Source organism: Alligator sinensis, unplaced genomic scaffold (genome assembly GCF_000455745.1).
Source record: "Alligator sinensis unplaced genomic scaffold, ASM45574v1 scaffold1172_1, whole genome shotgun sequence".
Lineage (NCBI taxonomy): Eukaryota > Metazoa > Chordata > Crocodylia > Alligatoridae > Alligator > Alligator sinensis.
This window is the reverse complement of record NW_005843151.1, coordinates 238,447-255,285: the sequence shown is the minus strand read 5'-3', so window position 1 is coordinate 255,285 and position 16,839 is coordinate 238,447. Positions and strand designations below refer to the sequence as shown.

Sequence of the window (16,839 nt, the reverse complement as noted above, 5' to 3'; positions counted from 1 at the left end):
TCAGCCCTTATTCAGGCAGAATCTTATTCAATAAGAGTTTTGCCAGAGTAAAGATTAAAGCCTCAATGGCTGGCCCAAAGGGTATACAAGTAAATCAACAAAGATGAGTGATGTGGAAGATACAACAACTAGAAAAAGATAAAGAGGACTTAACTTACATAGTTCAAAGAAACAGCTGAACAGGGCAGATAAGATCCCAGGAAATGATATAAAGGAGCTGGCAAGATTTATTCGACATTGACTAAGGACCTATTACAAATTGAATGATCTGAAGTTGGACAGGTACACACTTATGTTAAAAATAAGGATAATTTCTTAATGGAAAGAGCAACTTAAGAATCTATACGGCCAGCATCATCTAGTATCCAAGCACATTGCAATATTTTTTGTATTGCTCCTCACTGTATTCCAGTGAGGTAAAGCAGTGTTAGTATCCTTATTTTACAGATAGAAGACTGAAACTCAGAGAGACTAACAGACTTTTCAAAGATCCCAAAGGACAATTGCAACACCACAAGGACCAGGTAAAGTCTTAAGAAAACCTTTTAACAACTTGTCTTTTCACTTTTGACTAAATAATGGAACAGCCTCTAAGAAAAAAGGCCTTTGAGGCTTTAGCAAGGGAAATAATCCAGTGACCATTCGTGTCTTTCTCCCCTTTAGTCTTGAGTATTCTGTGTTATCATTTGTGTTATTTAACAGTTCACCTACATAACTTTGTGTACTGACTTCTCTAGCACCCATAAAGATAAGATCTTTCTTACAAGGCTATCACAGAGGGATAAAATAGGTAAAGGCTACACCATGGTACAGCTTCAGACTAAGATAATGGCATAGCTGGGGAAAAATGAGGACCTGATTCTATAAAAAATACAATTAAGGACCTAACTTAAAGGGCAGAAGTCCACTGATTCCCAAGGTAAGCATTTAATGTAAACATTTGTAAGATCAGAATATAGGACTACTGACTGTTACCCCCGTTGTCAAGAATAAAATTTGGAAAATTTCAGTTGAAAAATAATTAATCAATTAGGCACTTATAATTCAAAATCCACATAAAAGTTCCAGAAACTTCCTGAGAAGCAAACTTCTGTTCCTTAACTAACCCTGGCCACATAAGGGAAATTGCCAGGACATGTTGACATATAGTAGGTATCCATATGGAATGATTTTAGATGGGGAGAGTGGGTTCTGCATGTTGGTGTCACCTCTTCTTTATGACAAATACTTTTTCATTTAGCATGCAAAATGAAGAGTTGTATCTGGAAAGAAAGACAATTTATGTTGTTTAACAAGTCTTATAAGTAACATGTTTAGAAACAGAAAACCTAGGAATAATGAAAAGTTACAATCATAGCATTTCTCCCTGATTTTTGTTTTTAAAAAAGGAAACAATACCTGTGTAACTAGCTGTTCAAACTAATGAATCAGAATCAGGTCAAAGAAGAAGATGGACATTGTACAATCCTACAAGAACAGGATGGCTACTTGGGTTTTCTTCACTAAGTTTTGGAATGGCAGTTTTGGAAAGGAAAAACAGGGCTCTAAAAATTCTTAACATTTGTGATGAGGGTGGCGATAAACCAAATGAATGTTTTCAGTTTTCTCTCTGTGCTCTCAGATCATCTTGATATATCCCCGAGGGCTTTTTCTGTTTTCCGTAAAACAGATTCCTATCAAACATAATGGTAACACATGAAAACAAAATCAGTGGTAAACTTTTGCATTTGCAACTGTCTGAAGATGTGTCAAATTTTCTGCCCCGCACTTTCACTCACTTCTGTGAAACCAAAATTTAGGCTTTGAAAAGTGTGGATGATTTCCAGCCCCACAAGAGAATGAAATGGGGAAGTCCATCATAGTTAGTCACCTGTCCCCATGGATCTCCAGTGGGTCCCCTTTCTTACAATCACCCCATTCTTTGTTAGTTGCTAAGACCACCTAGTAATCATTCTGTGGCCCCAGCTGTTACTAGATCAATGGTTCTCAATCTTTTCAGACTCAAGGCACATGTTGGAAAATGCCAGCTCTTAGCTTTCACTTGCTTTTTGACTACAACAAATAATAGAGCAATACTTCTGTTGCAAAATACTCAGAAAGACCACAACAGGCCAGATGTTTTTGATAGTATGGATTCTTACCTGAAATCTCTGTATTCACCTTGGGAATCATGTGTAGATATTTGCACACTGAATAGTGTGGCACCCTTAAAAGGATCTCTTAGCAACCTGGAGTGTCATGACACCCTGGTTGAGAATCATTGGTCTAGGCCAGTGGTACTCAATCTCTTGGTTGGTCTGTGGGCTGGATCATGCCCCATGCTCCAGGATTGGGACCTACACTGCCTCTGCCCAGACCCATACACCTGGATTGGACCCCACACGGCCTTGGCTGACCCCTGTGTACCAGGATTGAGTCCGGAGGCCCTGCACTGCCCCCACCCAGCCCCACATGCTAAGATTGGGCCCTGGGGTCTAGGGATCAGGCTCCATGCTGCCCACATTTGGTCCCACATGCTGGGATCAGACCCCGCGTGCCAGGATCAGACCCTGAGGCCCTGTGTCACCCTGACCTAGCCTCATTCACCAAGATCAGGCCTTGCATAGTGAGATTGGGCCCTGGAGCCTTGCACCACCTCTGCCTGGCCTCACACACCAGGATTGGGCCCTGCGCCCCACTGCCAGTCACACTCTAGGATCGGGCCCTGTGCCTCCCTGCATTCTGGATCCAGTGAACAGGACCATGCTGTCTGGCTCAGGGGGCTCCCCACAGGTCCAGACATTTGGTAGCAGGGAGAAATGCCACTGTTCCCTCACTACCAAACTTTCAGACCCATAGGGAGCCGGCAGACTGGACCACTCAACACCAGGGGCCAGATCTGGCTTGAAGACCTGGGGTTGAGCTCCCCTGCTCTAGAGTGAAATCTTGCATGCTTCTGGGTACTCAGTATCAACTCAGAGCTGGAGGAAATTAATTACAGTGGCACTGAATCCATCAAGGAATCTGACTTCCTCAAAAACTAGCTCTTAAGAGTGGGCAAGGAAGCCACACAAGTTCTTCCAAAGATGAGAATCTCAGAGGATGGACTAGTTCCCCTTTAAAGTGCCACATGGGGCAAAGCCCTCTAGCTTCAAAAATACCATTAAAGACAAAGGAATTATGGGTTTCAGGCTGAAGAAGTTCTGAATAAGGGGTTAGCTGAAAGACTATGAGTTTTGCCTGAAGGCCCTGTTTAGGGACAGAGCTGAGTCACACAACATGCCAGCCCTCAGAAATTGCTGGCTATAGATCAGATTGTCACATGGGAATCTTGTTATGGATAAATTTAGTCCTTGAAAAAAGTTTTCAAAACAAAATTACAGTGTTTTTCCTCCCATAGCAAGAGCATGAAATTATTGCCAAATATTCACAATGAAAACCACTGCATCTTTATGTCCCACATGTGAATGTAATACTTCTCCAGAAGTAGTGAGGGGTTTTTTTGGCGTAGCTCTGACGGCCTCCAAAAACATTTGATTCTTTGATATGCTCTTGCTTGAACTGAAAACAAAATAACAAGTGAAGGAAGGATTAGTCTCATGCATGTAACACAATCCCAAATGGACTGCTGGAAAAAAAAATTGGCCAGCAGAAATCTTAACTGAGTGGAGTCCAAATGTCCAACCTTCTGGACCTAATGGTGACACATGTTAGAAAAGGCATTTCATTTCTCTTTTGTTGAATTGTCTTGTGAAGCAAAGGCTGAGTGATAAAGGTGTTTTGTCCGTGTTGTAATTATAGAAAAAAATATTTGGGATGATTCCTTCCTGAATATGTTACCAGCTTTCCACCTCTGATCCCACTGTCACCTTCCCTCTCCCCTTGTTTCTAAATGTTAATAAAATAAACAAAAGTTTAAAAAAATCATAACAAGAAAAAGAAACTAATCAATCCAACAGCAAGTCTGCCCAACATTAATAGCTAGGCTGTGTAATGCTTCTTCACACTGGGGAAAATTTATATGAATAGTGTTAGTTGAGTCAATGGGCCTACTAGGAAGCAGATGCTTACTAGTATGAATAAGAGAAAATCTAGTTTTACACATGTAATTCATTGTTCACTGTTGTTACCTTTTATTTTCCCCTCTCTCTCACCTTTTGTTCAGTGTCATCCCTTGTTTTCATTGTAGCTAATGGAAATGTTGACTCCTTAGCAGGTCTCAGGATTGAGCACCTACTCCTTGGCAGGAGGTTGTCTTTTTATTCATCCATAACTCAGCATCTGATATCATATAAATCAAGGTTCCCAAACTTTTTCTTATTGCATACCCCCTTACAGATTTACCAGTTACCTGCGTACCCCTAATAACAGATGCCTTATACTTTAACCCTTTAAATGCCAATTATTATTATGAAAATGAAATATGTCATTACCCAATTTTTCCCATGTACCCTCCAGAGATGTCTTGCATACCCCCAGAGGTACATGTACCACAGTTTGGGAACCCCTGATATAAATGATTAAAAATATGCTACCACCACCACTGGGTACTACACTTCAGAACTGAAGGAATGATACTGCTTTAGTGCCTGGTATTTCTCATTATAACTCGTTCATAATTTAAAAGAATTAAGTGATACCATCTGTGTGTTTTCAATGCCCTAACTTTAGCTGACACAGCAAATATTTTAAATCCCCCCCTTTGTGTTCATACCGTGTAAAGAAAAAAAAAAGGTACGTGAAAGTGAGAGAGACCCTTTAAGCTAATGGCTAAAGAATGTGCTTTGAGCTCTATGAGAATGCCTAATGTCTTCAACTATTTGTTTAAAGGCAAAAACAATACTTCCGAAAGATGGACCTCCCACTTGTCTGTGATAGGCTACCAGGAATAGCAACAGCCTGTGTCACTGAAAAGGGAAAAGCCTTCTGAAATAGAAACAAAGTTGTTCACAAATCACTTTGTGGCTTACATTTAGTTTCTGCATGTTTCTGTAACGTGCTGCCATGAGGAGACTAAACTGTACACTGGTTGTCGGCACGAGAAGGGGAACTGCCCTGTGAAGTGTTTCAACCGTAAAGTGCAGGATAGAGCTGTTGAATGGCAATGGTACCTATGCAGAGCACCGAGGACCTCAATCAGCAGTGCCAGAAAATGACAGCAGAGGAGACCGATGATAATAACAGATGCAGCAGCAACCTACATGAACTTCCCTCTCCAGCAGGTAAAGTGACATGGTCTGAAAACCAGCTGTTAATGAATAGGAGCAAACGTGTAACTATTGTTCAGGTTTTCAGGAAAATAATAGCCTCGCAAAATCCAGGGGGATGCTAAATTAATGTTGCCTGTTTGTCCCCTGATTCCTGGCATTACAAGAGAAGGGAAATCTAAACAAAGAAGGAAATATCAGTTTAATTGTAATGGGTATACAAGATATTTTTCCTCAAAGGCCCATAGTTCATGCACACATGGTCTAATCTGTAAATCCTGTTGCTTTTTGCAGATTAGTCACCTGAAAGATCAAAAGATTCGTTGGCACCTGTAGCAGCACCCATATACACTAAGGATCAAATTCAGTCCTCCGAGTAGAAACATTGGTATCTGTTGACCTTAATAAGAGATGCACTTGCACATCCCAGTGGTACCTTTGACTCTGTATCTGCACCCTGAAAATCCACTAAGAATTTCTTCTGATGAGCATATTTGCAAGTGCAGTAGCCAAATGCAGTACTTTCATGTCTTTCTGTTTTAATTGTTGATTACACCAAGGCCATTGTTACATATACATATTCTTTACTCTTACTATGATCAGGAGTAGATGACAGTTACATTCTGTGCTCATAACTTAAAAATTCAGCTGGGTCTGAAAAGAGAACTGTCACTTAAATTAGAGAGTACTATGCTTGTTAGTGGTGTTCAATTAAAAGTATATGAATTGCAATGAACTAGCACTAATCCATATATGTTTAAACCCCTCTGGCACCAATACCTTCACCACAGTTTAATAAAGCGTTACAAGTCCAGTATTTTCCACTGATATCTGGGATCACAGGAAGGAATTGAAGCTAGATTTAATCATGAACAGGAAGCCATTCAGTTTGTTCACCTACTACTACTGGGTGTCTTAGGGTACAAGGAAGAAAATGCAGATTGTTTTAGGATGGCATAGTGAAGGGAAGCAATACAATTAAAATACACAATCAAACAGTAAGGCAGTGGTTTTCAACCTTTTTAGAATCAAGGGATCCCTTGTTATATTCAAGGTACCCCTTGGAAAATGCCAGCTTAGCTTTAACTTATTTTTGGAAAAAGATAACATGACAATTCTTCTTTTGCAAAGAACACAGAAATACCACAACAAGCAAAACGGTTTTGACACTATGGATACCTATTTGAAATCCCTGGGTTAATCTTGTGAATCATATGTAGGTGTTTGCAGACGTAACAGTGCTAAAATTGCAGTGTACCTTGGAGCACCCTTAAAAGGATTTCACATCACCCTAGTTAAGGATCACTATTGTAGAGTCAGTATAGAACAAGGACTACAGCTGGAACAACTTGTGCAATTTAAACAGCTGGCCTCAGGCTCAGAACGTAAAGCCAAAGTCTTAATGACAACATGCTTTAGAAATAAGATTAAGAGAATAAGAGACAGATACTGTACATGGAGAAACTTAGGGGATGGCATTAAGGAAGAAGGACAAGGCCACAGCGTCACCCTTACAGACTTTTCACATACTTTCTAAGAAGCTGAAATTGGTTTTGGTGGATGAGAATCCTGGAGAACGCACTATTTCCCATTGCTGTTCCCAGATGTCCTAGAGGCTCCGAGATCCTAGTATAAAGCAGTCCCTGCCCACAAACGCACAAAGAATAAATGAACAAAGGATGGGAGAAAGTAAGAATTACCATCCCCAGCTTAGACCTGAGGCATAGAGGAATGAAGCCATTTGCACATGTCCAGTCTGTGGCAAAACATAGGACCAAACCCAGTGCCTTAACCATAACCAACCATCCCCTTCCTCCACCCTGAGCCTTAAACATCACAAGGGTGCATGGGGAAAGGGATGCTTCTACTTCCTTACCAGCCCAGAGGCCATATTTCCAGGGGCAAATGCTACTCTACTCATCACTTTCTCTAGTACTCTGCCTTGTTACCCTTGGCTGGGTCCACCTGTGTCTGCCAAAGAGCAACACAGAAAGAGGTAAATACCTAACAGATACATTAATTACCATATAGATTTACCTGCAGAAATTAAGGAAAAGAGCACGAGAAGGTGCTCTAGAGAAGGAATACACCTCTACCCTTTCCTGGGCTTCTTGTTCCATTCCCCCCTATATTCAACTTGTGCCATTTAGAGTATCAGTAGAGAACCCATTTGGGACAAAAGCATGTGGATTGCTAGGGAATAACTGGATCATGAATGCTGGCAAATATGTTTGTATTTTGCACAGCTTGTGGGCTCCAAAATTAGGAAAGGTAATAAAAATGAGGACACTTACGGCACGTCCAGACAAGCCCACACATGCCTCTTACAGCATCTCAAACCCCTTTGAGATGCTGCAAGAGGCACGTGCAGGAACAAAAAAATGTTCCCCACAACAACATTAGACCCCTGGATATCCAGGGGTCAAACAATACCCTGGGGGAAAAAAACAGGTCACGACATGGTTCCAGACCATGCCCTGAGACAACTGGAGGTTCAGTCCTCCACAGAGACACTCTGGCAGCCTGCCAGAGCACCTCTGTGGTTGGCCCTTTCCCCGGTCCTGAAGCACGCTGCTTGCCTGTGTAGGGCAGGCAGTGGTGCAAGCTGCAGGGACCTGGACCCAGCTTCTGCCAGGTAAATAGGGGGTTGGGGGGATGGAGGAGGGGAGAGGGGACCTTCCCCAACTCCCCATTTGTTTCCCCTACCCCCTGTTTGTTCTCCCCACTCCTGGTTCTTTCCCTCCGCTCCCCATTCATTCTCCCCACTCCCTGTTCATTCCCCCCACCACCCATTTATTCTCCCCACCCCCTGTTTGTTCCCCCAGCTCCCTGCTCCCTCTCCCATCCCCCTCCTCCTCCCCCTACCCCCCCTTCACACACTCACTGGCAGGAGAAGAGAAGGAGCAGGAGGCTGGTGGAGAGAGCTGGGGAAGTCTCCATCTCATTTCCAGGGGTTTGTCTTCAGCCTCCTGCTGGTCTCCTGCTGTCTCCAGCCTTGATAGGATAGTCCATGTGCTGGGGCAGGGGGCAGGGGACCATTGGCAACCTGTAGGGAGTAGACACGGGTACACATGCACCCCCTTAGTGTGGCAGTGCACCTCCTTAGAAAAGGTGCCACCGACACTATCGGCAGTGCCTGAGGACAGTTGCCGCTTGCCGCCACCCCCCTGCCACCAACAGCATCTGTGAACAGTCATCAATTGCTGCTGGCCACTGCTGTCACTGACAACAGTGTCTGCAGGTGGTCGCCGACCCCCGGTTGGCACTCGCCACCCCTCCCCCCGCTGCCAACAGCGCCGGTGGCATCAGCAGGAGCTCCCCACTTACTACTGCCACCACACTCCTGCCGTCACCAGTGCCGCTGTGCTCCACCAGCGGCCGGGGGCACACAGTGTTCATGCAGGGCATCCACCCCTCCTAAGCAGCCCCCACACCCACAGTCCCCCTACACCTACTCATACACTGATTCACATCCCCCCACATCCCTCCACACCCACCCACATCCCCCCATCCCACTTCCCATCCCCTCCTGCAATCCCCACATTCCCCCATCACATACCCACCATGTGATAGGGAAACCAAAAGCAAACATGAAAACATATAGATATTTAGGATTTATTTTATTAGGATGCTAGAGACACTGGTAGGCTTCCAATTTTTTTTAATATTGTAAATATAGCCATAAAACATTGACCATCTGATCAATCCCCCTTTTTCTCTCTCTCTCGTTCTAATTGTGGAAGTATGTGGATTTGGGGGTATTTCAAAAAGGGAATTTGGGATGCTGCTTCAGCAGTCTAACTGACACAAGGGGCTAGTGTCCCCAGATACTAAGTGGTTGGGCCTCAGAAACTCCTGAGGGCAAGGAGCCCTGAGCTGCTGGCCAGGGCAGATTTTTATACTGCTGGGGCCAGCACAGGTGCTGGCCCTAGGCTCTAGCTCCCCCTGGCTCCAGATCTGGGAGGAGCCAGGCAAGGTTATTTTGCCCCAAGTGGCACAATTTGCCCCACAACGAAGTGCATGTCTGAGCATGTGCGCCGAGGCAAAATGCCCCAGCTCAAATTTGCACCACTTCTATTTGAGCTGTTGCAAGTGCACGTGCCTGCATGTGTGGACACGCCCTTAGAGTTCTCAGATCCTCAGTCAAGCACCTCCTGCTGGGCACTCACTAAGTTGCTCTGCTTGGGTCCCACACACCAGACCCATGTGCTTTCACACTTTCTCAAGTCAGAACAGTACCCTGGCACAACACTTTCTTCTCTGTTTCTACAAACACCTGTGGGAGAAAGAATCTTTTTCATCACTTCTGAGAACTGGAAGCTCTTCAGTTCAATTGCATAGCCCCCAGGAGTAGTACTGGCTCCCTTGGCCTCTCCAGTTACTCAACACTCCCTTTCCAGTGCCCCAGGCTTTCTGTGTTACAATCTGCCTCATCCTGAACACCTGATAGTTGAAGCAAACAGACACACTCTAAAAATAATCAGTTACCCTACACTACTCAACAGAAGTAGAGACCCATATAAAATAAAGAGCACCTGTATGCATTCCTTCATTCATTTCCTCACCACTTTTGATTTGCCTGTGGGGTTTGAGTCAATATCTTGTAAGGAGTCTCAGGTCCTTCCTCTTCTGCCTGTGGTTTCTCCTCTGTAGCAAGGAATTTCCTTGACCTGACTAGTCTGAAACTCCGAAACTCTGTCTGGCCCCTTATGGTAGGTCTTCACTGATATCAAGATTTGACTGTGGCTTGCCATGTGAGCTGCCCATCTCTGTCTGTACCTTATCATGTGCCAAAGCATTGTGCTTTCTGGTCTGTGAGCGGAGCCCTTCCACAAATCAGCCCAAAGACTCCTTATCTGCCTTTCTGTGCTTGGCTGTCATTGGTGGCAGTAGAGACAGGAAGTGGGGTACAGATGGACAGGGAATTGTGGGACTGTGGTGGGCAGACTCCCTATGTTCATAGCATCTAGAACCCAGGTGAGAAAGGGTGGGGTAAGAGAAGGATCCACCTCAGACCGTGGTTCTCATCAGAGCTTCTGAGCTTGGGCTGGATGAAGTTGAGGGGTCACCATAGGGGTTTACTGTGTGGCAGGCTGGAGATTTGAGTTTGAAGCAGTCCTTCAGTCTATCCCTTGTTTAGTGTAAGGGTCCCTGGAGCCTGTGCCTTTTGTTCCCCTCTTCTCAGAGCTTGTGTCATCTTCCAGTTCCCTCTCCCTGGAACAGTCCACAGCTCCAAATCCTGCCTGGGAAAACTGGACTTCTCCCACACAGATGTGCTCCTTAGCCTCCCCATTGTCTTGTCAGTGTAGTCTTATAAACATATTAATGACTTTTTTATTTGTTCAGTAGTTCCTTTGGCTCCATAAAACCTATGCAGGGTTTATGATATGTGACAGGCTTCCTGTCAGCCCATTGCTGGCAGGCTGTGCATGGCGGGGGTTGGAAAAATGAATACACAGCATTCATAAAATGAATCAGAATTCATTAGTTGGACAAGGACAGATCCTCCAAATTGTCACAAGCAAATGAGGAATTTATAATTTCATAAACTGATTATTAAAAGATAAGGGCAAAGCCTAATAGAGCCATGTTGATTTATACTAGCTGAGGATCTGGCCCAGAATAAACTGCCAGGTGAAGGCTGCTGAAGTACAAATTGCAAAAGTCTTGAAACAGATATTAAGGAAACATCTAGGACACAGCTTGGCAACATATTACTGCCCTAAGCCAGAGTTAGAGATCTGGCTCCCTGCCATGGACTGCAAATTCCACCGTTCCCCAACTCTGTGCCTCCCCCTGGGAGCTCTTTTCTCAAAAATTTCCATTTTCTTACCCCAAATTGCTTCTAAGACAATAGAGAAAGGCAATGGATTGAAAAACATCATCTATTTCCAGACATCAGCAAAGGAGTCTGGATTGGAACTAGTGATGTAGATATGAAATACTTCATATCCCATTACCAATGTCCTCTCTGTGTCAGAAAATTTTTTCTTTCTAGATGGTTTGCATTCTTCTATTACAAATAATAAATAATTATAATATGGCCAGCAGTTTTATGTACACTTTGAAACAATACAGCTCCCTTGTTATAAAGACAACGAAACTGAATTGCGTTTTAAGGAGGAATTGAAAAAAAAAAGACGCAAGTGCTTTTGTGCACCCAGGAAATCTCCGTGACTGGAGTAATGTGAAATAGGAGGCTGCCATGATATGCTGGAAGAGGTTATTTCTGCTACAAATTGAAGGAGAGGTTAAGTTGACTTTTGGTGGAGCCACTTCTCTCTGAATGCTTGTAAATGTTCTGTGCCAAAGAGAATTTATCCATGCGGCTTGTAAAATACACTTGAAGAACTAATACGTTGCCTTTGGAATACATCATATTGCACCAAATTAAAAAAATTACTGGAAAGGATGTATACCTTCCAATACGATATTTGTTCCCCCTTCTTCACCGTTCATTTCAAATCACACAAGCTGACCATTGTACTATACTATGACTAAATTGACTGTTTTTCAGTATAAACATTTCCAGCAAATTTTCTTAAAGATAAGTTGGCTTGCCAGGTGATGTTGCTTTCTCTCTTGGTGACAGAAAGTATTTTTGTTTACATGGGAAAACAAATGAATAGATTTTCTAAGTTCTTTTCATTTCCAGTCACATAACCATGGGCTATGGTGTTTATCACAGACAAGAGGGGACATTTTTGTGGAAGTCCCTCATTAAAATATTAGCAGCATCTGACTGTGTATTGCTATATATTTTATAGGCCTCTCTTAAAAATAAGGGGCATACACTTAAGAAGGTTTCTTCAAAAGGAATGCCTATAGACTCCCATTGCCAGGAGTAACACAAAAAGCAAATATAAAAAGGCACGTTGTTAAAGCTAATGCAAACAACCTTATCTGGAAATTTTAAGGCAAAACTAACATTAAAGTTAGTGACAATTCTGTCTGGGTAAAGACTGAGGGAAAGCCGAGTAGAAATCTTAGGATTTAGCCCCCTTAGGAATTTTGGCTGAAAAAGACAGGATAAGCAAGTGACTTTAAGATTTGGTCCAGTAGTGGTAAAACACAGCAATGCATTATTTCATGTAGATATAGTACTCCATTGACTTCTTCAACCAATAGCTAAAGGAAGCATATTTTTTCTCCCAGCACTACTAATACAGTGCAAGCAGAGAATCAAAAGATGAAAAAGAAAGGAGAAATTAAGTTTCTTCAATTACGTTAAAGATTATGTTACATACACCATGGGCCAGATTTTTAGCAAAAAAAATAAGGTAGGTCAACCAAAGTAAATATTAGTACTAATTTATTTATAGCTTTTGCTAAAATGATGCAGCAAAATTAACAATAAAATTATGTATAATAATAAGATGACATAATTTGTGGTTATTGGCACATTACCCACTCAATATTAATTTAAATGAAAGTAAAAATGAACATAATCTATGATGAAAGAATAACAAAATCAAAACCAGGAAATTCTATTTGGTTTTGGCTCTTAAAGTGCAAATCACTGAAGTAAATGGTCCCTAGCCCAATTTACTTTCTCTGAAAGTCTGACCCAAGGTGTAACTGTATGCTAAGTACAGCCTAAAGCAAAGCTAATGGTCTTAGCTCCTGCACACATAAAAACATGAAAAAATATCCACTATAACAAAGACCTTGATCACAGCAATTAAAACTTAATATTTTTCTCCTGTCACACCACTTTTCAGCCAAGGAGTTCGAACTACATGTCAAAACCTACCCCAGAGGAGTTAGTTGAAGGACGGTGCATCTACACATGCTATTAATGAGCTTTAAGCTTGTTGCACATTAAAATAAGGTGCAGCAAGCTTTCCCCAGGTGTATGTCTATACATGCACCTGTCGGGAGCAAATTTGCTCCCAATGGGAGCAGATCAGTGCAAGGCCACTCCTGCCTTGCTCTGCCCCCCTACAGTACCTAGGAGGAGCTCTAGGCTCCCCCAGCTGCAAGCCCTGGGCTGGCAGGGGGCACTGAGGTCAAGCCTGGGCTCTGGGGGGCAGAGGGAGCTGTCCCACCTTTGGATCAGCTGCCTCCCACCCCTGCACCCCGATCAGCAAAGGTGGGAGCAGTGAAACTGTTCCTTGCCCTGATCAGGTGCCTTCCTCCCAGCCCTGCCTCCAGATCAACAGATCAGAGCAGGGGCTGGGAAATAGTCCCCTCCACCAGGCAGCTGCCTGCCTCCCAGCCCTATGCCCTGGTTGGTACAGGGGCTGGGAGGCAGCTGCCCCAGGGAAGGAAAAGTTTCCCTGCCCCCGGCTGCCTGGGAGTAATTTACCACAGTAGCTACTGTGCAGTAAATCCACAGTCTTTATCTACAGGTAGTAGCCAACCATGCAGTAAGCTAATTTACTGCACAGTAAATGCTGTGCATGTGTAGACGGTGACACTTTACTGTGCTGTATATTAGTCTACTGTGCAGTAAAGCATCTCACATAGATGTGCCTAGATGAACTCCACTTTGTCACAAACACCATTTCCCTGTGGCATATATCTCTACAAATGTAATATCAGAAACAGTTCACTTGCTCTCTAGTTGTGTGATAGCCAACATCATGCTGAGAAAAAGTTGTACTGAGAAAAGAATAAACTCAACAATAATAAACAAGAATTATCCATGAAAGAGTAGGGTGCAAGGACTTCTCAACAAGCCCAATATGATTAGTTACATCTAGCTTGGGACAATAAACAATGATTCTCAGTTGTATAAAACAAGTTTATTTTAAAGTGGAAACACAAAAGACATATGTTCTCCATTTTGTCTTCTTTTTCACCGTCTGGTTTTTATTGCTGATGGGGCAGCCATTAGAAACAATGTGAAATATCTGATCTTTGTAGTATAAAGATTTCTAAGATTAGTAAAGAGTGAACCCCCAATGATTCAAAAGTTTGAACCTTCAGATAAGGTTGGCTTATCTGAAATTGCCACATTCTCTAGATAAGCAAGATCTGTTCGGCAGCCTCACCCTGGTTACCAGTGGATAAATCCTTGTGTAGGCATCTAAATGGCACTTAGGTGCCATTTAGATGTTGAAGTCACAAAAAGTGATTGGATAAACCCCATTCCACTTGCTGAAAACCCCCTTAGGAGCCTTTGTTTAGGCCCAGAAAGATCCCTTAGGCACCTAGAGCTAAACTTACGAGCATGCTCAGAAGCAATCCAGTTTGAAAAGTTAGGTACCAAACTCCTGTCCAAATTCTTTTGTGATCCAGATTGAAGGTAGAAGGTACTCACAGAACACACCTAACCACACTGACAGCATTGAGTTCAGCAAGGCTATCATGGCTATAATAGCTTAATGGTTGGAGTGTTCTCCCAGGATGTGGGAAACTTGTGTTCTAGGGCCTCCATTTAGTCTCTGAACTACTCCCATTGGCTGTGTGGGGAGCCTAGGTACCTGACCCTATTTGGTTCACCCTCCTGTGGCAAAGCATTTGTTTTTAAATGTTGCCATATCTGAGTGGAAACTTATAAGAATGACTTAGATCAGGCCCTATAGTTTGTCACAGAGACATGCCACCAGAATCAACATTCTTGTTGTCACCCTTAGCCAAGCAAAGACACAGGATAGGAGTTTATTTATAGAAAATAAACTCTTGTGTTACTTGTAAAAGTGGCCTCTTCTAATCAGGATTGAAAAATGCAGTTGCATAGCTTACATGATTACATCCCATGATATGCTTTTTTGTGTGGATGGGTATTCAGTAGCCTGGTTAGTAATTTGTGTTCTGTTTTTATGTTTGTAAAGAAGGTTTATTTATTTAGGACCTGATCAAAACAACTCAGGTCTATGGATTGGTAATCCTTTTATTGGCTTCTATGATCTTATAATAAAAGAGGGAAATAAGCATTTTTTCTGTCTTTAGCAACATCATCTCTGATATGTCCAATGCTTTTGGGTTCTTATGTATTTGTTTCTATTGTTTTGCCCAGATTTAGGGCAAGGTTTTGACCCCTGGTTTCTAAAATAAGTTTATTACTGATTATCGCAATGATACAGAACTCATTGTTTTTCTTTTTCTTTAATTCCAGGATGTGGAATGTTTACCTTTCTGTCATCTACCATTGCTGCCATCAGTGGACTCCTAATGGGTTATGAATTGGGACTTATCTCAGGGGCTCTTCTCCAGCTGAGCAGTATACTAATGCTCTCTTGCAAACAGCAGGAAATAGTCGTAAGTGCCATCCTTATTGGGGCCTTACTAGCATCACTTACTGGTGGATTCCTGATTGACCGATTTGGAAGGAGAATTGCTATTATTGTAGCATCTTCTTTATTTGTATTGGGAAGTCTGATCTTGATACCCAGTGCATCATATGGGATACTTATTGTAGGCCGGATCACTATAGGCATTTCCATATCATTATCTTCAATTGCAACATGTGTATATATTGCTGAGATTGCACCGCAGCATAGAAGAGGCCTACTTGTGTCATTAAATGAACTTATGATTGTGACTGGCTTTCTTTTTGCCTACATTTCAAATTATGTATTTGCCAGTTTCTCTCAAGGCTGGAAATACATGTTTGGCCTTGCAATGCCATTAGGGGCTTTGCAAGCTGTTGCTATGTATTTCCTTCCCCCAAGTCCTCGGTTTCTTGTTATGAAAGGTAATGATGAAGCTGCTAGCAAGGTACTGGGGAGGCTAAGGGCAACTTCAGACACTACTGAAGAACTCATTGCCATCAAGTCTTCCTTGAAAGATGAACATCAGTACAGTTTTTTGGACATATTTCGTTCAAAAGACAACATGAGGGCACGAATGCTAATAGGTCTCACCCTAGCATTTTTTGTGCAAACAACAGGACAACCTAACATTTTATTTTATGCATCGACTGTTCTGAAGTCAGTTGGGTTTCAGAGCAATGAAGCGGCTAGCTTGGCCTCTACTGGAGTGGGAGTGGTCAAAGTAGTCAGCACAATCCCAGCCATCATTTTTGTGGATCAAGTTGGAAGCAAAACCTTTCTGTGTATTGGTTCTTCTCTTATGGCGGTGTCGCTAGTCACCATGGGTTTGGTGAATTTTAATTTACATATGAACTTCACAAATATCTGTAGAAGCCAGTCCCTGGAAGATTCAGTTTTTCATGGATCAGGAAACCTGACTGCTAATAATGACAGTCTCAGGAACCAGTTTGGCAGTATGACTTCACAGGATGGAATATCACTAAATACACTAAAGAAATCTGAAATGGTTAAAACAGAGGAACAGAACAGGACAGTTTTGGAAGGAGACATAATCTCTACAGGAAGTCAAATGAGATCGAACATCAAAACAGAAACTGTGGAAGTCCCACTAGTTCTGAAATGGATCTCTCTGGCTAGCTTGCTTGTTTATGTTGCTGCTTTCTCCATTGGTCTGGGACCAAGTAAGTGGTTCATATTTTTTATTCTTTATAATGCATTATTTACAAAGGGGTTAAGTGCTAATGTAAAGCATCTGTGCATCACTGAGAAGTCAAGTTCTCAGTTCACAGGAGGCAAAGCATGGTAAACAGCAGTCCAAGCTTTCACCATGCCATTCTGCTACTAAACCTCTGCTGGAGAGGTCAGCTCAAAATGAATAGAGAGCAATTCAGTCTTCATTGCCCATTCAGCCCTTGGCTAATGGTGATGTGGAC

The 16,839-nt window shown here is 42.6% G+C and overlaps 1 protein-coding gene across 2 annotated transcripts in view; it reads left to right on the top strand.

Annotated features, from left to right (window-relative positions):
• Positions 1-4,916: 4,916 nt before the first annotated feature.
• The window catches only part of SLC2A12 (solute carrier family 2 member 12), a 50,817-nt gene continuing 38,894 nt past the window's right edge, over positions 4,917-16,839 (top strand). For both annotated transcript variants that reach the window (XM_025194047.1, XM_006037637.3), the window contains exons 1-2: positions 4,917-5,201; positions 15,250-16,587. In XM_025194047.1, coding sequence (XP_025049832.1) covers positions 5,078-5,201; positions 15,250-16,587 — 1,462 coding nt within the window. In that variant the 5' untranslated portion in view covers positions 4,917-5,077. The remainder of the gene's footprint in view (positions 5,202-15,249; positions 16,588-16,839) is intronic.